Source organism: Biomphalaria glabrata, chromosome 16, assembly GCF_947242115.1.
Source record: "Biomphalaria glabrata chromosome 16, xgBioGlab47.1, whole genome shotgun sequence".
NCBI lineage: Eukaryota > Metazoa > Mollusca > Gastropoda > Planorbidae > Biomphalaria > Biomphalaria glabrata.
The window spans coordinates 20,557,537-20,581,399 of NC_074726.1; the positions used below are offsets into that span (position 1 = coordinate 20,557,537).

The 23,863-nt window shown below is 37.4% G+C and overlaps 1 protein-coding gene across 4 annotated transcripts in view; it reads right to left on the minus strand.

The window, feature by feature from the left end:
- Window positions 1-5,369: 5,369 nt before the first annotated feature.
- Window positions 5,370-23,863, minus strand: part of LOC106069500 (uncharacterized) — a 44,726-nt gene continuing 26,232 nt past the window's right edge. The window contains exons 3-12 of one of the 4 annotated variants that reach the window (XM_056014627.1): window positions 21,903-21,931; window positions 18,104-18,124; window positions 15,688-15,708; window positions 15,022-15,153; window positions 14,805-14,864; window positions 13,726-13,789; window positions 12,149-12,262; window positions 9,657-9,725; window positions 7,158-7,256; window positions 5,370-5,600 (exon numbers count right to left, since the gene is read on the minus strand). In XM_056014627.1, coding sequence (XP_055870602.1) covers window positions 5,542-5,600; window positions 7,158-7,256; window positions 9,657-9,725; window positions 12,149-12,262; window positions 13,726-13,789; window positions 14,805-14,864; window positions 15,022-15,153; window positions 15,688-15,708; window positions 18,104-18,124; window positions 21,903-21,931 — 668 coding nt within the window. In that variant the 3' untranslated portion in view covers window positions 5,370-5,541. The remainder of the gene's footprint in view (window positions 5,601-7,157; window positions 7,257-9,656; window positions 9,726-12,148; window positions 12,263-13,725; window positions 13,790-14,804; window positions 14,865-15,021; window positions 15,154-15,687; window positions 15,709-18,103; window positions 18,125-21,902; window positions 21,932-23,863) is intronic. The other 3 variants (XM_056014629.1, XM_056014628.1, XM_056014630.1) reach the window with 3 other exon arrangements.

The window sequence follows — 23,863 nt, forward strand, 5'->3', positions numbered from 1 at the left end:
GATGCATTGTGTGAACAAATTAACAGTATGGGGAACAAGGTAGATAAAATGGTGTCTCAAGTGAAAGAAAGAGTAGACTCGTTGGTAAAGGAGCAGTTGCCTGTAGACTCGTTGGTAAAGAAGTTGCATGGTCAAGACTGTGGTTGCACAAACAGTGGTGACGGAGACGCTGGGGATTTGAGCGCCGTCTGTGTTGTGGGCAAGTCTTGTGGTTGTGACTTTCAAGACGAGAAACGTGATGGCGATTGCTGTGATGATCTCAACGGGATGTATCGAGTCGAACGGAAAGAGACAAATGAAGAAACTGAAGACTGTTATGTGCCTGAAGCGTTTGTTCCTGTTGTACCTGTTACCAATACCTCAATGAGCCGGACGGAGCAAGACAACGTTGGGTCTGCGTTCAAGCCTGTTGCTATGGACCTTAAAGACCTCTGCCTATCTGTCGGTGCTCACGAGGGAAATTCGAAGCTTGACAACTTCATCCAGAAGTTTACCATGAATTGTACGTGCGGCGCATCATACATAGAATTTAGATGCCAAGAAAACCACCAACAGGGCATATGTACTTCTACTATCATCATCGACATTGGCATAGACGAATGTCAATCGGACTACTCTAAATCTGAGCCGTCAAGAGGAAGACAATTTCCAATTGAAACTGAAGAGACCTGTATTCTGGACGTGAAACTGTTGTCTGAGGATGACTGCGGTGAATTGGACTTTGTTTGCAACGTGGCTGCATGTGAACCTGCAGCTCCCTTGAGAGGCGTCTGTCGGGAAGGTCTGCTGAGACAGCGTGTCCAATCAACGGCTGTGCTGAAGAAAACAGTGCTCGACAATATCTCTTTGTGTGTCAAACGGCCACGTCATCGTCGCAACAACAGCCTGGTCAACTGGAGAAAGAGAAAGCGGCACTGGAGGAAAACAATGCGGATGGTTTCGTGGGGAACACGCTCCCTGCCGCCTGTGGCTCCCACTGATCGATATATATATATTGTAATAACTTAAGTGAGGCAACTCAACGAGGACATAGACGTTTATTTACATGGAGACATGACAAACACAAAGGGCATCTGCCTTGAGTACAGCATCTCCATATTGGCTCTCTACTTGGGCGGAAATCGTTCGTCTCCTACGTCAACATCCGACTTGCTTAGTCACAGATAGTGCGCACCTTCTTTCTGCACTATCTTGGATGGCGGTGCGCATGGCAAAGTCATAACATTGCCCCCGTCTTAGCACTTTTCGTCCCGGAAAGAAACACTGCAGCTGAGGTTTGACAGTTCAGGTGGAGGTCGATCCGTGGGAGCCACAGAGGGCATTGAGCCTGTTGCCCACGAAGCCATCTGCACAGTATTCCGCGGCCGTCGCTTCCTCTTCTTCCAGTTGGCCAGTCTACGCTTGAGACGATGTCGTGGTCGCTGCTTCAACCTCATGACGATAGTCGCTGATGCCAGCCAGATGACACAGGGAGAGTTAGTGGAGGTCATGGTTGCCAGCCACGTAACACAAATGGAGATTGTGGCGATCTTTGTAGATTCCAGGGTTGTTGTTCCAAGACGCTGAGTCAGCGGACCTTTTCCATGGATGTCTCGTGACACAGTTGTAGGCCCACTGGTAGCCATGGTTTCAGGCACATAGTCTTTCTCAGCCTCATCTGTAAGGTATGCCGATGAAGCATCCTTGTAATGTTCTTCCACCTCTACATCAGGTTTCGCTGGAATTAATTCACAACCGTTGAAGTCACTCTCACTGATGTGGGCAGAAGTACACATTTCTGTCAAGTTCAGATCTTGTAGCTAGGTTTCTAGGCATGGGCACTGTCCCCGCATGGCGCCGCATATACAGTTCATGTCAATGGATGCAGTTGCCAAGCATCGAGTTCTCTCTTATGCCGCTGCCAAAGTCAAATTCGTTGTTTCTATCTCGGCCATTGTTGGGGCCCGTATTCGTAATTTCACCCGACGACATCCAAGGCAAGGAATCAGAAACGGTCTTCAGGCTTTCATGGTTTGAATTCTCGCCAAAGGTACTGACAGATAAACAGAGGTCTTTAAGGTCCACAGCAGAAAGCTTGGACGCAGACCCAACGTTGTCTTGATCTGTCCGGCTCACCGAGATACTGGTAACAGGTGCAACAGGAACAAACACTTCAGGCACATAACAGACTTCTCTTGTTTCTTCATTTAATTCTTTCCTTTCGATTTGAAACATACCGTTCAGATCGTCGAAGCAATCGTCGTCACGTTTCTCGCCTTGAAAGTCATCCCCGACAGACTTGCCCACAACACAGTCACAGACGGCGCTCCAATCCCCAGCGCCTCCATCACCACTGTTTGTGCAGCCACAGTCCTGACCAGGCAACTGCTCCTTCCATAACGAGTTTATTCCTCCTTTTGCTTGCGACACAATGTTATCACTTTGGTCTATTTGGCCTTCTACTTGTAATACACTTTTATCAACTTTGTTCAACATTATGTTCCTGCTCATGTTTCCCATCGTGTTCCCAATCATGTTCAGTTGTTCATCAAATGCATCCACAAAGTCCTGGATCTTGCCCATTACATCAACAATCCCAGGCTCAATTTCAAATTGATAGGTCTCCGGATCTTCTTCTTCATCGATCAGAGCTTGCCGCAGACGAGCCGTGAGCGTTTCCCTGCTACCGACAGGTTTTAAACCTCGGTCTCGAAGCTCTTGTCTTAGCTCTTTAATTAAGAGCTGATGTAATGATGGAACATGACAAACACAAAGGGCATCTGCCTTGAGCACAGCATCTCCATATTGGCTCTCTACTTGGGCGGAAATCGTTCGTCTCCTATGTCAACATCCGACTTGCTTAGTCACAGATAGTGCGCACCTTCTTTCTGCATTATCTTGGATGGCGGTGCGCATGGCAAAGTCATAACAATATATATATATATATATATATATATATATATATATATATATAATATATATATATATATATATATATATATATATATATATATATATATATATATATATATATATATATATTTAAACAAAATAATTTTAAATATCTATATAAACTATTGCAACTTCGGCTTCTTACGGTGAAGAGGCTAAAGAAACATTGACTATACGTGTCATTCTAAAAAGTAAACGAAGATTATTCTAATTGTCAATATGTCGAAACATTCAGTCAAAAAACGCAAACTCAAGCTATGAAGAACTGTGTTGAAAGTGTTACATTGGCGAGGAAGAATATAGCAAGGGTAACAACTGATGGCGTCCAGGCTTTGCTTGGAAAAAAAATAGGTTTGTTAATAAAATTAAAGAACAATACCTCAAGTTTACAAACAGCTTCATTGAATATCAAACATGTTATTGACCCAATTATTTCAGGGACCAAACTTAATAACGGGTTGATGCTGACTGACTGCAATTTGAAAGCAGTGACTAGTAATCTACTTCCATAGTTCCGGAACATGAGTGAAAACAGTTAAATATATTACACGAAGTACAACTGTACATTTGTGGTGAAATGTTGTGATGTAAAAGACAAAACAAAATAATAAAAATAATAACAAAATTAGTTTCAGAAATTGCTTACTTTTGTTGCAATGTAAATTTACAATAAAGTACAAATGTTAAAGAAAAGACATACATAGTTAGCTATCGTATTTTTACAAATTGCAAGTGTATATATTCGCAAATGTTTTTTAATGCGGCCCCCGATACAAAAAGGTTGCCCACCCCTGCTTTCGACCATTCAAAGTTCTGACGCAATGGCTACTTTTTTTCTTTTCAGAAAGCGAAAAATCTAATTTTATAAATCACTTTTACAACTATTCACTATTAATAGTAACAAACACGGGCGACTCTTTAGAAGGTTAGATGACCATTTACCATATCTTTTAACATATTTAAGCAAATGGTTAAAGACCTTTGTGTCAAAACATTTTTTATCACATGTGTATTGCTATATTATGTAAGTTCTGTCGTACTAACTACAACATTTACACACAACAAAAGTGGTCTTTTTTTAAGAGAAAAAAATCTATTTAGTATGCATATAAGTCGGACATAATTTAAAACAACAATTAATAAGTAGTTTTTAATATTATCTCGTGAACTGGTACATCCACCACTGGCCACAGTGTACATAACTATTTTTTTTTACGGAAATGTTTTTTTCTTGAGGATTTGAATAAGAGATTGACCCTTTACAAAACAATTAGATCAATTAGATATTCATTATAAGACATCAGTTAAGCCAGGTTCACATCTAACTTCACATTCACTTTCACCTTTCCTTTGGTCTGCTGGACCGTTCTTCTCTGTCATTTGTCTTTGATAGAATTTCATTCTGATATTCTTTAAGAAAATATTGGAACCTGCCTTTTTACCTGCCTGGGTGGGCCACTTCGGGCACTGGCGGATCCAGGGTGGAGGGCGGTAGGGGCGATCGAACTCCGAACTCCATTGATGAATAATGACCTGTACTTGTCAGGAGAATGCGTTTCTGCAATGAAGAATGCAAGAAAACGCTTTTGGCGTCGCCCTGAACTCCACTGATGAATAATGAGCTGTACTTGTCAGGAGAATGCATTTCTGCAATGAAGAATGCAAGAAAACGCTTTTGGCGTCGCCTGAACTCCACTGATGAATAATGAGCTGTACTTGTCAGGAGAATGCGTTTCTTCGATGAAAAAAGGAAGAAACGCTTTTGTCGGCGGGGCTTCGCCCCGAACCCGACAAGAGAACCATATAGCGCTGCCCCAAATGTTTTGTTTTTCGCCGAAGGTATGTGTGTGTGTGTGTGCGTGCGCGCTGAACGCACGTTTATGCATAGGGTTAGGGTTTACTGGTGGTTAGGGTTTGAAAAAAAATCGCCCCCCCCCCACTCCAAAGTTCTGGATCCGCTAGTGACTTCGGAGCCTATTTTGAGTTTGTGTTTAACCTTTTTAATATGAATTTAATTTTTTAAATTGAGCGATATTTTCTTTTGGTTTTTATTTACCCGGGCATGCTACTCTTAATGACGCCTGGGTGGAAACGACTGTAGCAGGAAACTTTTAGGCCAAATGGGTATTACTTTTCTTTTCACTTGGATAATTATGAGTATAATTTTTATAATTTAAATTATTATACGCCTACAGCGGTTTAGTTGTTTACCAGCAATCTAGCCCTACAAGTCTACGACCGATCATCATCATCTAGGCCTATATAAATAACATGGTTGAATTTTAAATGCATTAATCTCTTATATTTAGCGTGAATAAAAAAAAATGAAATAGTAAAACTGAAAGAAAAGAAACGACAGTACTATATACTACAAGTCAATATGAAGCACATTTTAAGGACAGATTTTTTTTATTTCTGTGGCTCAATAATTCGATAGGCACGAAATTACAATAACAAACAAACAAAAAAAAGCAAAGATTAAATACGTAACAAATATGGCATTATAGGAACAATAAAAAAATGTGAAATGAATTGATTGACAGGCAATAACATTCTTCGTGATTTACACTAATGAACAATTTTTAATGTTGTTGTTTTTTTTAATTAATGTTAATTTTTTAACTCCTGTAACTGGGTCTCAAGATCAGATAACTCTTTTTCTTTTTCTTCTGTGGAAGATATTGTGAATTCGTTACAAGTAGGCTACATCTATAGATCTCATACATATAATCAAAACAATGAAGAAAAATAAGAAATACAATTTTTTTAAAAAGACATTACCTCCATCATACAACTTAAAATAAAATATAATAAAGTATATAAAAACAAGGTTACAAAAGACAGTTTGTGTGGAAACACAAACTCAAAATCGGCCCCGAAGTGGTCCACCCAGGCAGGCTTCAATATTTTCAGAAAGAACATCCGAATGAAATTATATCAAAGACAAATGAGAGATAAGAATGGAGAAAGAAGGTTAACAGATCTTGTGTAGTGCCCCAACGGTTAGGGTTAGGAGAGTTGATTACACTGGACCAACGGTCCAGCAGATCAAAGGATAGGTGAAAGTGAATGTAAAGTTAGATGTGAACCTGGCCTAACTAGTTCCCCTTATAGACCTTGTGGTCTATAGGGCAGATGATGTAAAGTTCATCTGTTTTTGTGGCCTACGGTTAACGAGGGTGTCATATAGCCAGCACAACGACCAACCGCCTTTACTTTTACCCAACTAATGTCAGGTACCCATTAGAGCTGGGTAGACTCAAGGGCGCCCAAAGATTCCAAAGTTGAAAATCCCAGGATTCGAACCCGGGACCCCCGATTCGGAAGCCAAAACTAATAGCGTCTTTTCCCCTTTCGGGGGCCGCTAAAAAATAGAAGCGTGAACGTATTTTGATGCGTACTAATTCAGCCCGAAGGAATTCATACAATTGGTGATTGTTTATTGATATTGTCATTAATTATTTAGACCATGAATGGATTTACATTGAGATCGAACAGGCCTACTAGACCCAGACTTCTGATTTAAAACTGTTAAGATCCAGTCTAGATCTCCTTTAAAATCGAGAATCTATATGTAATCTATGTTAAATTTACGTAAAATAATATTAGTAAATCTTATATATATTCTTTCAATAAAATTAAATAACTTTAAATTTACTCTATTATCGTATAATTTCGGAACACTATGGCTGTTTACGCAATGTTTTTTTTTCCTAAGTCTAGTGAAGCTAAATCTATATATATTTATTTTTTTACTTTGAAAAATTATAACTGTCAAATTAGAGTTTTCTCCATGTGGTCAACGAGCTAGTAATTATTTTCTCAGCGATATTCATCAACTGTTAAATTTCTAGGAAAATCGTTAAAAGCATTTTTGAGATCAGCTGTTCCTGGATCCAGGTTCCAGGAAGGAACGACTAGAATACAGGTATTGTAAAAATAAAAATTGTTTTGTAGATGGTTGTATTAGAAACTGACTTATCAGATTCATATTTAATTCTTTTTTATGTTTTTTATTATTTTAATACTTTAATATACTTTTTTTTTTATTTCTATATTACGCTCTGCAAGTCTAGAAAAATCTGGTCTAGAAAGAGTCTGGTCATGAAAAGTCTGGTCTGGGGAAGTTTGGTCTAGACAAATCTGGTCTATCAAAGTCTGGCCTAGGGAAGTAAGGTCTAGAAAAATCTGGTCTAGGAAAGTCTGATCTAGGATTGGTGACTTACTTTTTTTCGATAGATCCTGGATCACGTCTTCGATTGAGAAGCCCAATTTCTGAATGAGTTGAATATCTTTTGACAATCTTTCTTCTACAAGTGTCAAAGCTTTAAGAAAGAAAACAAGAAAAAAAAAAGAATTAAAAAAACATCAGCAGATAATTTAACAGGTTTTAACAATCTTTATACAACATCAGCAGATAATCTAACAGGTTTTAACAATCTTTATACAACATCAGCATATAATCTAACAGGTTTTAACAATCTTTATACGAAATCAGCATATAACCCAACAGGTTTTAACAATCTTTATACAAAATCAGCAGATAATCTAACAGGTTTTAACAATCTTTATACAACATCAGCAGATAATCTAACAGGTTTTAACAATCTTTATACAAAATCAGCATATAATCTAACAGGTTTTAACAATCTTTATACGAAATCAGCATATAACCCAACAGGTTTTAACAATCTTTATACAAAATCAGCATATAACCCAACAGGTTTTAACAATCTTTATACAAAATCAGCATATAACCCAACAGGTTTTAACAATCTTTATACAACATCAGCAGATAATCTAACAGGTTTTAACAATCTTTATACAAAATCAGCATATAACCCAACAGGTTTTAACAATCTTTATACAAAATCAGCATATAACCCAACAGGTTTTAACAATCTTTATACAAAATCAGCATATAACCCAACAGGTTTTAACAATCTTTATACAAAATCAGCATATAACCCAACAGGTTTTAACAATCTTTATACAACATCAGCAGATAATCTAACAGGTTTTAACAATCTTTATACAAAATCAGCATATAACCCAACAGGTTTTAACAATCTTTATACAACATCAGCAGATAATCTAACAGGTTTTAACAATCTTTATACAAAATCAGCAGATAATCTAACAGGTTTTAACAATCTTTATACAACATCAGCAGATAATCTAACAGGTTTTAACAATCTTTATACAAAATCAGCAGATAATCTAACAGGTTTTAACAATCTTTATACAAAATCAGCATATAACCCAACAGGTTTTAACAATCTTTATACAAAATCAGCATATAACCCAACAGGTTTTAACAATCTTTATACAAAATCAGCATATAACCCAACAGGTTTTAACAATCTTTATACAAAATCAGCAGATAATCTAACAGGTTTTAACAATCTTTATACAAAATCAGCAGATAACCCAACAGGTTTTAACAATCTTTATACAAAATCAGCAGATAATCTAATAGGTTTTAACAATCTTTATACAACATCAGCAGATAACCCAACAGGTTTTAACAATCTTTATACAACATCAGCAGATAATCTAACAGGTTTTAACAATCTTTATACAAAATCAGCAGATAATCTAACAGGTTTTAACAATCTTTATACAAAATCAGCAGATAATCTAACAGGTTTTAACAATCTTTATACAACATCAGCAGATAATCTAACAGGTTTTAACAATCTTTATACAAAATCAGCAGATAATCTAACAGGTTTTAACAATCTTTATACAAAATCAGCAGATAATCTAACAGGTTTTAACAATCTTTATACAAAATCAGCAGATAATCTAACAGGTTTTAACAATCTTTATACAAAATCAGCAGATAACCCAACAGGTTTTAACAATCTTTATACAAAATCAGCAGATAATCTAACAGGTTTTAACAATCTTTATACAACATCAGCAGATAATCTAACAGGTTTTAACAATCTTTATACAAAATCAGCAGATAATCTAACAGGTTTTAACAATCTTTATACAAAATCAGCAGATAATCTAACAGGTTTTAACAATCTTTATACAACATCAGCAGATAATCTAACAGGTTTTAACAATCTTTATACGAAACCAGACGCCTGTGAGGCAGATATTGTAGAGGTCACTTGGTGAAATGCTAATGAAGATGTCACGTGGCCATTACAAAGAGTTAAGGATCCAAAACTAGAAAAGCCTTCTCCCACAAGACCTCATATTCTCATGAGACATTTGCCATCCATAATCTCTTTATCCAAGACTAGAGACTATGCTACACTAGTGCTACTATTGAGTAGGCGGGTGCATCCAATGTCTCTGTTCAGAGATACGAAGATAAATAGAATGTACAGTATTTCATTTCTTATTTGTATATATATATATATGTAGTCAACTTTTGCTCACTACGAATAGAAAGAAGGCCAATGTTCTATTGTCAATGAGGATGTACAAACAACACTGCTGTTTAAATTACAACTCCATTTTTATTGACATGACAAGAAAGTGAAAAAAACTAACAGGAGACTTGAATACATACTGATAACATACTTGATAAAAACATGCGAGCACGTGAACACACTGAACAGTAAGACAAGGGAGACAATAAGTCAACAAACACACACACACACAACATAGATAAACATAAATACACATATATATGTAACAGCCAATCCTTGCAGTCAAAAGAAAATCAATATGACGTCCAAACTATACAGGATTCATGCTCTTACCTTCATCTTGTAGCGAGTCTTTCTTTCCAGACTGTGTAGCAACCTCTGGAGTTTTCTTTTCTTTTGATACTAGATTATGCATATAAACAATATAGCAATATTTTTTTAGAATAAAATATGCAGAGTCGCATCTCCCCCCCCCCAATCCCTCTTGTTAGTATGTCACACACCCACCGGTTAGACGTCGCCCCCACCCCTCCTTGGTAGGATGTCGATCCCCCATTTTGAGAAACGCAGTTTAATACATTGTCAAAAGGGAATGAGTTCTTTAAGAAACCATGAATCAATTAAAGGATCATTCAATCACATCTGCTAAGGGCCAATCTTACTCAGAATCATATCTACATAACAATCAGTTCATTGAAGTCTTATGAACATAACGAATGTAATATAACGAATGAAATAAAACGAATGTAGTATAATAATAACAAAGCCAGCGGAATAGAAATACAACAACGTCGGAAACATTTTTGACCTGTCCACGTCTTCTTGTATAAAGGGACGGAGTATTGTGGTTGTTTTCTAGTTTGTACCTCATAATCTCTGATATTATTTTCGGGGGCCGTATCTGAGTTTATGGGAAACAAAAACTCTCTTTATAATCTTTTTTTTTTTCGTTTTTATATTTAATTGTAATTTTTGTTTAAAAAGAAAAAAAAAAGAATTGGTTTTTCTTGAATTAAAACAATTTATTTTAGTTGGTTTGAAATGAATATTGTTTCCTTAAGTTCTGACTATTTGATGTTTTATAATACCCGTGGTTAAGGTATTTCATCTTACAGTTCCACCAATTGAGTCAGTGCCAAGCGCCTTGCATCGCATTCCATTGGATCACACGAGAAAAACAAAAGTCACATGTGTAACATAATGGTATTATATGTACATTTGCACACTAGAGCGTCAGTGCAACACCGCTTGTGTTTACGCAACAAACTGGGTTCCTAATATGTCTTCCCTCTGAAACACTAGTAGTTATGATTTAATGTGTACTACACTACAGCGGGACCTACCATTACTTTCTCGTCATTAATTTGTCAAGATGAAACGTCATAGCCAGTAGTGGACAGAGATACAGAATAGAATAGGCTTCCGACGGTGCAGATAGTTTAGACTATGATACAGACAAAAAAAACAAAAACTCTTTAGTATCTTTACAATCACCAGTACGCGCCAAATGAGTCTGTCTGTAGATAAAAAAAATTTCTTCACTGGATTAATGTCTGTAAATAATGTAAATATATCCATAATACACTTAAGAACATCTATCCCACATATGACTTCTTATTAGGAATTTTGTTTGTTATATATGTACTTGAATTATGAGATTAGACTTATGTCCTCCCGCGCCGTTCGAAATGGGTTTGTTATCTCTGTATTCTATGAGGTTTTAAAGGGTGGGGTCGCTAGCCCCCCACGCCAAACCCTCCTCGTTTCTTATCTGGGCTTTGGATCCGCCCATATCGGATTATGAGATTATAAAATAATATTTAAATGAAAACCTATAATCGTTTACTATAAACAGAACCGAAATATAGTTGTTGTGACTTTCATGAATAGTTTCTCTCAGTCAGTACTCTATAATATCAGAAAAGTGCTACTATGTTTATGTGAAAATAACGAGAGCGTCTTCGCTAGTAAGTCCACCTTGAGTTGTTTAGTCTGAAACTTCGAAGGATTATAAGCATTAAATGTAATCATCATGTACATCTATGTTGAAGTTAGTTTACAAAAATCATTTTAATGCTTTTTTTAAATTGCTATAATATATAGCGAATCTTTCATGATTATAGTGTTTTCGGTGCACTATGGTCTATGACTCTAATCTCTTATGTAGACCAGTGGTGTCTGTGGGGGGAAAGAGATGGTATCTGAGAGAGGCTTTCCGTGCTGCCCTTAAGCTCTCAACAAACACAACTCGAGTAGGGATTCAAAGTCTAGCCTCCTTGTTAGGTGACCAAGCCCTAGCCAAGCGGTTCTCGCCTCTCAACCACACATATCATTACATAGTACAGCCACACATACCTCATTTCATAGTACAGCCACACATACCTCATTTCATAGTACAGCCACACATACCTCATTTCATAGTACAGCCACACATACCTCATTACATTGTACAGCCACACATACCTCATTTCATAGTACAGCCACACATACCTCATTTCATAGTACAGCCACACATACCTCATTTCATAGTACAGCCACACATACCTCATTACATTGTACAGCCACACATACCTCATTTCATAGTACAGCCACACATACCTCATTTCATAGTACAGCCACACATACCTCATTTCATAGTACAGCCACACATACCTCATTTTATATTACAGCCACACATACCTCATTACATTGTACAGCCACACATACCTCATTACATAGTACAGCCAGACATACCTCATTACATAGTACAGCCACACATACCTCATTACATAGTACAGCCACACATACCTCATTACATAGTATTGAGAAATCGTAAAGGAATTTACCTTTTGAAGTGTCTTGACTTAGTTTCAGCAGCGCCTGTTGAATGAAGTTTTCCATGGTGTCTGTCTTAGAATCTGACTTTGAATTGTCTTCGTTGTACTCCGTGCCGAGATGGTCTGTAAACAGAGACACCCAAACATATTGTTACATATGTACAATGTTTACGGATTTCTAATATCACGTTCGTGTAGAATTAACATATTAGATTCTCGGTTCTAATATAACTAGCTATTCTAACGAATATTAGGCCCTAGTTTTTATTAATTTAAATTTAGATAGTTCTGCGCTTAGCTTTATTTAAAATAATTTAAATGATTTACACCACGAGACATTACAATTTAATAATCTCCTACTCTGAAGGAACATTCGTATCATATCAAACAATACAACTATGCTTAAACATAAGCTCACAGACCTATATAAAATAAATCCCAACCTAAACTTAGCATAATTTAACACACCTATATAAACAGTAGGGACGTGACACAATACCTATAAGACAAATTATATAGGCATGTGTTATAATTATAATATAAATAATAATAATGAACGTATAGCGGCATAGGTCGCTTCGAATACCAACTAAAATCTTTAAGAAGTGGTTCTTACTGAGATTTTGGCGCTCTATAGAAGGCAGCTAAGGCTCCTCAAAAGCTTCCATCAAATGTGCCTTCGTTCCATAATGGGCATATTCTGGCAGACTTCATTACAAATAACAATGTTTTGCTAGAGGCTGGTGTGGACAGTTTAGAAGCACCACTTAGCATTGGGCAGGTGAGCTGAGTTGGACACCTCGTATAGGGGATTATCGAATGCCAAATGCGATATTTTTTGGCAACATTAAAGGAGGACAGCGTAACAGTGGTGCAGACCCCTTTTGTGGAAACGCAATAAAGATCAATTTATTGGCATATAGGAAAGCAGCTGCCATCAGATGGTCTTTGGACACACATTTGAGACCCAAAGAAGGTCCCTTGCCGAAAACAGGCGCAGACGAAAACAAAAACTTAAACAAACCCACGATAGATAGATGTGGTTTGCGTGGTCAAGTTGAATACTCAATTGTTCCATAATCTTCGGAGTCAAAGATATTGCCTTAGAATTTATGGCAATTCGTGATTATTCTGAATCAGATATGGAAGATCTTGAAAACAGACACCTAGACAGTAACAGCCTGTCAATAGACACCAAGACAGTAACAGCCTGAGAATAGACACCAAGACAGTAACAGCCTGATAATAGACACCAACACAGTAACAGCCTGAGAATAGACATAAAGACAGTTTTCGCTAATGTAATGGTTGATAAATCGCATGACTTTCGAACCGAGTTGTTCCTGGTTCGCATCTCATTGAATCTCGATGTTCAGGAAGTCCCTGAGTCCACTCAACTCTAATGTGGTACAAAACTATAGTTGGACAAGCAAATGGCAGTTGGTCATTGTGTAGGCCACATTACAACCTCGTTAACCGTCACGCATAGAAACAGATGGCCTGTGCAACATCTTCATCATAGATCGCAAGGTCTGATTGAGATACTTTACTTTTACTATTATGTGTACAAGTTGGCAATGACTTACCTCCCGTGGAATCTTCATTGTTGTAAGATGGTTGCTGCAGTTTAGCCAATGCTTTAGATAAGATCTGGAATTACAAAGTTCATCATCAAACTTTTTTTTTCATACATGGAAACAAATTCATAAATAGCAAATTGGCTGATGTACAGAATACAGAAGTGTTGACAAGCGAAGTGTTTTTAGACCAAATCATAACTTTGGTGCCACTTTTCGGCACGGAAGAATCTCATTTCTAAACTCTTCCGCTAGCAACATAAAGTAATGTATAGAGTTTAGTTGGCAACAACGACATTTCCATTTGGGTTCCTTGACATTGCTTATTTTGTTTATTTATGTAAAATCTCTCCCAATCTCCCACTGTTGGTTTTCTTACATTTACCTTTAAATTCTATTATATCGCCACAACATTTACTTATATTGCCATATCTTCTTTTTCTCTCTTAGTGTCTTATGGCTTGAAGAATGAAAACCGGACCTTACTAATGTACTAAGCAAAGTACAGACAACTGAGACTAACTTTTACTGTGAAAACTCCCACTCTTAGAATAGTTCATTCGGTATAGTGACAAAGATAAAAATACTTTTAAAAAAAATGGCTTCTCTAAAGAGAAGAACTCCATATTTACAGCATATCTCTCAATAATGTAGAACTTATTTTCCCTTTTCCAACATCAAAACAAAATAATTAATTGACTAATTGGTTAATTACTTAATTAACTCATGTTTTGTAAGTTACTATTTTAAAAAGTTTCCAGTTGATCTAAGAATGTGTGGGGGGAGAAATAACGTGCTTGTGAAAGGGAGAGAAGTTCAGATCAATGATTGTCTCCCTTAGGCAAGACCTTTCATTTTCTAGCAGGGTTGAGGCCACAGAAATGATGGGAAAAACAAAGATCAAGTAAAGCTTCAAAGTGAGACCATGGAAAAGGCTGAGCCCTAGTGAATTGGACTGGCCATATGAACACCTAAAGGTCCAAATTGAATGTATGCATTGTATATTAATAAAATTTTAAAAAATATAAGGTTATATTTGAAAGTGATGTCGAGAATGTGTTATACAAGGATCTTCCTTTTTTTCTTACAAGGATAGAGTCTTCGTCGTCTTTGGAATTCAGGATATGACCTTGACCTGGTGCAGCCACCTAACAAAATATAACAAAATATGACAACATAAAACAACACAAAAAAAGAATAATGGCTTTGCTATCGAGATGTGTAATAATGGTAAGTGATTCTATATTCTTTTGTTATTAGACCGGTTTATTCGCATATGTAATTATTGGAGTATCTGATTTTTACCGATGTAATGGATGGAGCCTGTGTGATTTCTTCTGCTTTCATGTCTTCTGACACCACAGGGCGTGACTTATTTCCCCTTTGTGTGATGATAGATTTCAGGTCGTTCTCATCGCTGGAGTCCAGCTTAGCTAGCTGTCGTACGAAACAACAGAGTTAATTATACCGGATGTATTGTTTTCGTGTGTTGAAGATTTTCAGACATGTCGAAAACTATAAATAGGTAGCTTTTTGGGGTATCCGGTGTATCAAATAAAGGAAATAATGATAAACTACGTTTTGTTAAAGCTCTATGATAATTGTTGTGCCCTTTTAGCGCTACAGAATCACATTGTCCTAGAGCTTCTGTTTGTAGAACAAGTAATATTAAAAAAAAGTAAAAACAGGACTTTCACAATAAGACTTCAACTTATTTTAAAACCATTGGGCAACTAACTAGTAGTCATAAAGAAGATCAACTGTCACACATTTGGATAATGTTAAAATTAAAGCTCCATTCTTTTTTTATTATTTAGTTGACAATATTAAAGTTCAATTTAGTGTCCTTGACATTGTTTCTCGTGAAACTCTCCACTACTGAAAGAAAATAGACGTGTCAAGTTCTTTGTATTTAACTTTGTAGTTAACAGATTTAAACAGTTAATCTACAAATCAAAAACAAAAACTCACCAAATCATGTAACCGCTGAAGCTGCAGAAAAGAAACAAAATTTTAAAAAATAAATCAATACACGGATTTCACATTGTTACAGACTATTCATTCATCAATAATAATTTTAAACTATTTTAATTATTTGAATACTAAAAGCATTCCACAAAATACTCAAATAAACCATCAGATGTACAATTTTTGTAAAGGTGTTATATGATTTTTTTTCTAAAAGATCAGTTATATTTGATTGTATCTCTATGATACTTTAAGTATTTGTCCTGAGCATGAAGCGATGTAAAGTTACGGATGAAACTATTCCAGGGAATCAGAGATTATATCCATTTACAAATGGATGCACTGGACTGCTTGATATATGTAAAGTTACAGATCGAACTATTCCAGGGAATCAGAGATTATATCCATTTACAAATGGATGCACGGGACTGCTTGATATATGTGAAGTTACAGATCGAACTATTCCAGGGAATCAGAGATTATATCCATTTACAAATGGATGCACTGGACTGCTTGATATATGTAAAGTTACAGATCGAACTATTCCAGGGAATCAGATATTATATCCATTTACAAATGGATGCACTGGACTGCTTAATATATATAAAGTTACAGATCGAACTATTCCAGGGAATCAGAGATTATATCCATTTACAAATGGATGCACTGGACTGCTTGATATATGTAAAGTTACAGATCAAACTATTCCAGGGAATCAGAGATTATATCCATTTACAAATGGATGCACTGGACTGCTTGATATATGTAAAGTTACAGATCCAACTATTCTAGGGAATCAGAGATTATATCCATTTACAAATGGATGCACTGGACTGCTTGATATATGTAAAGTTACAGATTAAACTATTCCAGGGAATCAGATATTATATCCATTTACAAATGGATGCACGGGACTGCTTGATATATGTAAAGTTACAGATCGAACTATTCCAGGGAATCAGAGATTATATCCATTTACAAATGGATGCACTGGACTGCTTGATATATGTAAAGTTACAGATCAAACTATTCCAGGGAATCAGAGATTATATCCATTTACAAATGGATGCACTGGACTGCTTGATATATGTAAAGTTACAGATCGAACTATTCCAGGGAATCAGATATTATATCCATTTACAAATGGATGCACTGGACTGCTTGATATATGTAAAGTTACAGATCCAACTATTCCAGGGAATCAGAGATTATATCCATTTACAAATGGATGCACTGGACTGCTTGATATATGTAAAGTTACAGATCGAACTATTCCAGGGAATCAGAGATTATATCCATTTACAAATGGATGCACGGGACTGCTTAATATATGTAAAGTTGATACAATGTTTGGAATGCTAGTCTATTTAATTAGAACTTAAGTTAGTTTATTTTTGTGATTTCCACGTGTTCTGCTACGTTTTATTCTGTAAGCCTGTCATGAGGTGAGAACGTCTGCTAGTGAGCGCGTGCCTGTAGTCATAAGTGAACACCAAGGAGACCTCTCAAGTGCTCGGGGAATGTGAAATGCACACGCATGACTGGGTAACGCTTGCCATTGATCGCCCCTCATTTTGCAGAGCAATGAGTGTCTGCCTCAGGCTACGATGCAAAGAGGATAGTTGCCTGCAAAGAAAAAGGATCTGACCAAAAATTATGGGCTAGCTTCTTCTTCATTCTCATTGTTTCTAGTTGGAGGGTTCAGATCAGTAATCCTATATCTGAGATGAACTGCGCAGATGTTTCCAGATCAGGCAGCCCAGGTCAGTAATTCTATATCTGAGATGAACCGAGCAGTGGTTTCCAGATCAGGCAGTCCAGGTCAGTAATTCTATATCTGAGATGAACCGAGCAGTGGTTTCCAGATCAGGCAGTCCAGGTCAGTAATTCTATATCTGAGATGAACTGCGCAGTGGTTTTCAGATCAGGCAGTCTAGGTCAGTAATTCTATATCTGAGATGAACTGCGCAGTGGTTTCCAGATCAGGCAGTCCAGGTCAGTAATTCTATATCTGAGATGAACCGAGCAGTGGTTTCCAGATCAGGCAGTTCAGGTCAGTAATTTTATATCTGAGATGAACCGAGCAGTGGTTTCCAGATCAGGCAGTTCTCTGTGTAGTTTTTCTTCTATAGGAGGGTTTCGGGGCCAGAGTCTTGTTCGGATCTCTCGATCGAGTAGAAAGCTTTGAAGGTCAAGACCAGCATCGTTTTTTCAAAATAGATTTTAAAAAGTCAATTAGAAACCTATTAGTGTATTAAGTGTTAGAGACTTTTTGAAGCGAAGGTTGGACTTCATAGACATCTTGGAATTCCAAGGCAATGAGATTGTGCTTATCTTCAACGAAGAAGCAGTATAAACCGATATCTATTTAACGAGTATGTAGCCTTCAAAAATCGATAAATTATATTAAGAAACTTACCTTATACTTTAAACCCGATATCTGAAATTTAAAAAATATCAAATTCTCTAAACTGCCATTAAATTGTGAAGTTGTTATAGCGTCATATTAGCAATAAAAAAACATACACATCATTCTAACATCATGGAAGACTGTGACTAAATATATCTGATCATTCAAAGCCTCCAAAATTCAATTTAGACTTTAGCGAGGTCAAGTTTAGCAAGTTGATTTGATTTATTTTTTGATTTGAGGCACATCGGCACAATTTAGGCCATGTCGTGCCTGCAGTCCCTTAAGGATCCCTCTCTCTCTAAACAACAAGGGCCAGATTCTATACAGTCATATCATTAAAATCAAGGTCTATTCACAGTTAAAATAGTAAAGGTAGTAAAAATTTAAATATTTGGTAAAAATCTAATGTAAATAGTGCATGTTCACAAATTCATAAATCAGATCTTCGTAGATAGCCCCACTTCCCGGATAAAGCCCAGTACCTTCCCAGGGTCGACATTATCAAATAGTGTATTTAAATTAGTGACTCTAAAATATTTCGCCCTGACATCCTGGTATCTGGGGCAATCAACGAGGATATGTTCCACGGTGAGGCGAGAGTCACAGTACTCACAAAGTGGGGGCTCCTCTCTCTTCAGTACAAAAGAGTGCGTGATGTAGGTGTGGCCAATCCTAAGTCTGGACATGGCCGTGCTACCACGCCTTGTCAGACCCTTAGATGTGGGCCGCCACCTGACATCCACCACAATCTGCCTGAGTTTACTGTGAGTCTCAGCCTCCCATCGGTTCTGCCACTCTCGATAGGTGGCAGAGGCAATACTTTGTCTCAGGTCCGAGTAGGGAATTTGGGTTCCTGACACCGCATGATTTAGGGCTCTCTTTGCTTCTCTGTCTGCGGCTTCGTTTCCCTCAATGCCAACATGGGAGGGGACCCAGATGAAGGTGACATCCCTACGGTCGGCTGTTATTTGGTCCAACAGCTTCAGGCTCTTATGTACCAATGGGATGTCAGTCTTCATCCGCCCCAAAGCTTGCAATGCAGATTTGGAGTCGGAGCAGATTATAAATTTCCTCCTTTCTGATGCTTTTACGGCCATAAGTGCAAGCAATATTGCGTGCAATTCGGCCGTAAAGATGGAGCAGTTAGCAAGTTGAAATTGATACCATAAAAATAGAATGTTCTATATTTCAAGTAGAGCTATACATGGGCATAACCAGGATTTTTTGGGGGGCGGTGAGGGAGATTTGGGCGGGCTTTAAAATTCTCCGTAAGAGCAAAGTAATCTCCCTTACACCTTTATGAAATGTGTGTGTGTGTAAATCTGACAAGTATGGAAGTATCTTTGCGGGTTTTTGAAGTGCATTTTTGGGAATATAAATAAATGCTATATTTTGAAATTACCCATTTTAGATTATTATAATTTTAGTATAGTGTTTGAATATTTATATTTTAAGATATCAAATGTATTTCCTGCAAAAGGATAGGCAAATAGTGATAACATTAAAACAAAACAAAAATATTGGCTCTAATTATATCTTACGAAATCTAAAGTATTTCTTGCTAAATGATTGAAAAATATTTGTTCCGCGCATTTTTGTCGGCGCTGTTTTGTCTGAGAACCCGTCTTTATTGACAATCGAACTAATACCCTTCCGATCGGAAGCTAAGCGCTTTACCACTCAGTCAAGACACCCTTTCATTTTCCGAAGGTTACGCCCAATTTGAACAAGCCTAGCTATTAGTCTTGAGACGAAAATCCACAATCCAAAGCAACTTATACAAACAAGACATGGGTGTAATTTAGAAAATTTGAGAGGAGGCTACATGCAAGCTTAGCAGCCATGGCTAAGAAAAATTGTAAGAGATAGGGTCACATACAGAGAAATGTTACGCCGACTGTGCACTCGACCACATTGCAATGTTGTTGCCAAGCGTCGCACGAGGTTTGCGGGACATGGTCTTCAACAAATTGAATCGAACGACCAAAGGATCAGGTCAGCAGTAACACGGATCTTCGTATAACTTGGCGCAGCACCTTCATGGAGGACCTCAGGGTAGTGGTCATCAGTTTGTAAGAGGCTGGAAACATGGATGAAGATTTGATTTCTATGGAGACCAGCGCCCGAGGATCAAAGTAAATCTATAATGCATTATTTATGCAATAATGTACGCAAAAATAGCACAAATAAGTGCAAAATTGAATCTAAGAGACCTGAGTTCCAATTCATTTGAAAGTGAAGACTGTAGGCGGGTCAGAATGAGAATGTTTGTTTTGAATAAAGAAACGCCCACTTCTAGATCTAGAACTGCTTCACAGTAGTTTTGAAACCTACATCTTCACGTGAAGAATTTGTTGACCTCTACAGCCTCGATCTTTGGGTCAAAAGTAAATAGATCTATAGACTTATGACGCAGTCAGTGTATTTAGTGGGAGTTGTGACTTCAGACAACTCTGTTTGGTAAATAAATTAGTTCAATTTCTAGTCTCCCTTGTATTGACTTTTACCGTTGTAAAATAGAGTAAATCTTTTTTTTTTTTCTCTCTCTCTCTCCCTCTCTCTTTCTCTCTCTCTCTCTCTCTCTCTCTCCACCTTCTTAACAGAAATAGAAACACATTATCTCTCATTATATCTATGAAAAGGCTTCTTTTATTTTCTTCTTCTCGCCAACACCTAATAGTGAAGTTTTAAGGTAGAAAAACGGAACGGGCCCTTAGTAAGAATTAGAGCCTAATCATTAGTTTAATGAATGCTTAGAGACTTAAACGTTATGATAAAAAACAACAACATTTCTTATAGAACTCTAATGCTCAGATATGTGGGACACAGTAAGACAGGAAGTCTCTCCACTTGGTCGTGTGGTACCCACCCAGAACTCTCGTCCCGATCATCCCCAGTACGAACTCTTTCCGCCGCTATCTCCTGACGTTCTGTAGAAAGATGATATGGGCTAGGTCACTAGGATGTACTAATTTTCGATTCTGAAGGAGCATTCAAAACCGCTCCATGACAAACGACTCACAAACAAACGGCTCACAAACGAACGATCTCGTATGAAAATTTTTTTACAAACACCTGGTTCATCCACAAATGTCTCAGGACAAGTGGTTCACACAAAATATTGCTCACAGACAATTGGTTCGTTTGTCGGGTGAACCAAATTTTTGTGAACGATCTGTCGGTGGGCCATTTGTCATAACCATCCCAAACATGTGAAACAAAGAAAACAGAAGTAGGTCTCAGTGGCGTGTCTAGGAATTTGCCATCATTTGGGTCCCCGGGGGCTTGAGCTCTTTGGGAGCCCCTGCATTTTGCGTAATATTTAATATTTAATGTAAAAAAAAAAAATTTCGAACAATCATTTGGGGGGAACCCCTCAAGTGGTGGCCCTGATGGATTTTTAAAGTCTCTCCCCCTCTGCCCCCCCCCCCCAATCTAGCTACGCAACTGGTAGGTCTACACTATACAATATATTTATTTTTTCTTTTCTGTTATTATTATTAACAGATGTGAAAGCTAAAAATTTATGGCATATTACAAGATCTTCGTAGCTCGCAAAGACCTTCCTTCAAGGAACAGTGCCAGGAAAAAAAGATTAAGGCAGGCAGAGTAATCGATGGGAGGATAACATAAAAGAATAGACTAGCCTGCCATTGAAAGAGGTTCTAACTAAATCAAAAGACAGAGAGTAATGGAGAATCCTGCATGGTATCCCCAACGTTCCAACAGACTAAGAGATAGGTCAAGGTAAAAAGGTAACAGATGTTTTATAACCGTCTCAATTAGTTCTTCAATGAGTACTCACTTTGTCTGTGTCTCTGGAAGATATAGAACCTGAAAATTAAAAAAAAAAAAAAAATAATAATGGAAAATTTGATCGAAACTCTAAGGGGTGGGGTGGTGGTGTTGTGCTCCAATCAAGACTTAGAACACAAATAGAAGTCCGGACAGTTTCTCGGCTTTTCAGACGCTCTTTAAAATAGCTGGGGAACGCTTTGGTAAACCTTTGAAACTTTAATTTACAGGGGATCTTCTACTCTATGCGTCTCTATTGTCACTCCTTCTAGCGTTTCTAAACATGACGTATTTCCTGTCTAATTCTATCTACTCTTTTGGTCCCGAGATTCCCGGGTACGCTTTTCTGCCTCAACGTGGCACTCGGGTGGAAATGAACATTAGAGGAAGTGGTTAGGCTAAATGAATAGCAAAATAAAACTCCTGTGGAAGTGTCCAAGTGAATGCGAGAGCTTTCCCTTTGCACCGAGCGGAGTTGAAAGAGAGCTTCCACGTCCCTGTCGATAATCCATGCGCCGTTCCTTAAGGGACAGTTACATTAATAGCGAGTCCTTCACGGTTAGCTTGGTACAACATAGGATAATGGCGGAGGTTCCCGGTTTACACGGCCTTCGGCCATGATTTCTAGCCCATGCGCCCGGAGTGCCAGATATATTGGAAATAGCAATGCTTTACATAGGCATTGACTTGGATCTCTACCAGACAGAACGGTTGTTCAAACAGGTTTTTTTTTTCAAACCTAGAGCTATAAGAGCTCTTTCAAAATACTAAAAACATCTATCAGAACAGGGTGTTGCGAGTGGGGTGAGGGGGGATCGTGTATTACTTTTGTTTCGACTCGTTGTTAGACATGTTTACAATTTGTAAAAAATAGCACTTTTTTAAATTGCTAGAATTGTTTTCTATTGGGCTACAGAATTAGAAACAAAGTTTCAAGGATGCAGCTGTTTGTGTGATCTTCAAAATGTTTTGTCTCTTTTGGTGTATTGGTGGATTTTCACTCAAGTCAACAAGGAGGCACGGTGGCTGTGTGGTCCGGGGTTCAAATCCTGGTTAACACTGGGATTTTTAAATGTCGGGATCTTTAGGGTACCTCTGAGTAGGCCTACACCCAGCTTTAATGGTTACCTAACGTTAGTTGTGGAAAAGTAAAGGCGATCGGTCGCTGTGCTGGCCACATGACACCCTCGGTAACCGTGGACCACAGATACAGATGACCTTTACAATAATAGCATCTGCCCTATAGATCGTAAGGTCTGAAAGGGGGAAGAAATGTCAGGACGCTAAATTAAGCTTCAATGTTGACAACTAAAAGAAAAAAAAAAGCTACATACCTAGTATATTTTATTCTTCAGTGCTAAAGATAACTAAAAAGTCGAAGCAGGACGTTTTGGCATCTCCGTTTTGGCACCGCCGTTTTGGCGCGAAGGTCGTTTTAGCGCCGCCGTTTTGGCGCAAGGGACGTTTAGGCACGAAATACATTATGTACGTTTATTGTATTATTTCTTTAAAAAGAATTATGCATATCTATGTTTTGCTTGAGTTTTTGTGTTAAGACTTATTGTTCACCTACAAAAGAAGAAATATTTGTGTCCGCTATTTTTGGTATTTAAGTTTGTTATTTAATTATTGATAAATCTCTAACATAACACCAAATCACCCCTACCCAATTTCTCAAAATATATCTTTTCAAAGTATCTTAGTATCGTGAATGTGTTTCCATCTATTATCGCCCCTAGTGTTTGTTTACATTTGTGGATTCACATTAAAGTTTGTACTGACCACATTCCGTGTCTTTACTTTGTGTGGAGTTATTGTCGTCATTCAGCGTAATAAAGCTTTAGATTTTAACATGGGTTTTGTTATATTAAAGTATGACAATTAGCTAGTTTATGTTACAAAACAAACAATTTGCTGAACGGTGTTAGAATTCATACTGTACATACAATATTATGGTAGAGTGAAATAAAC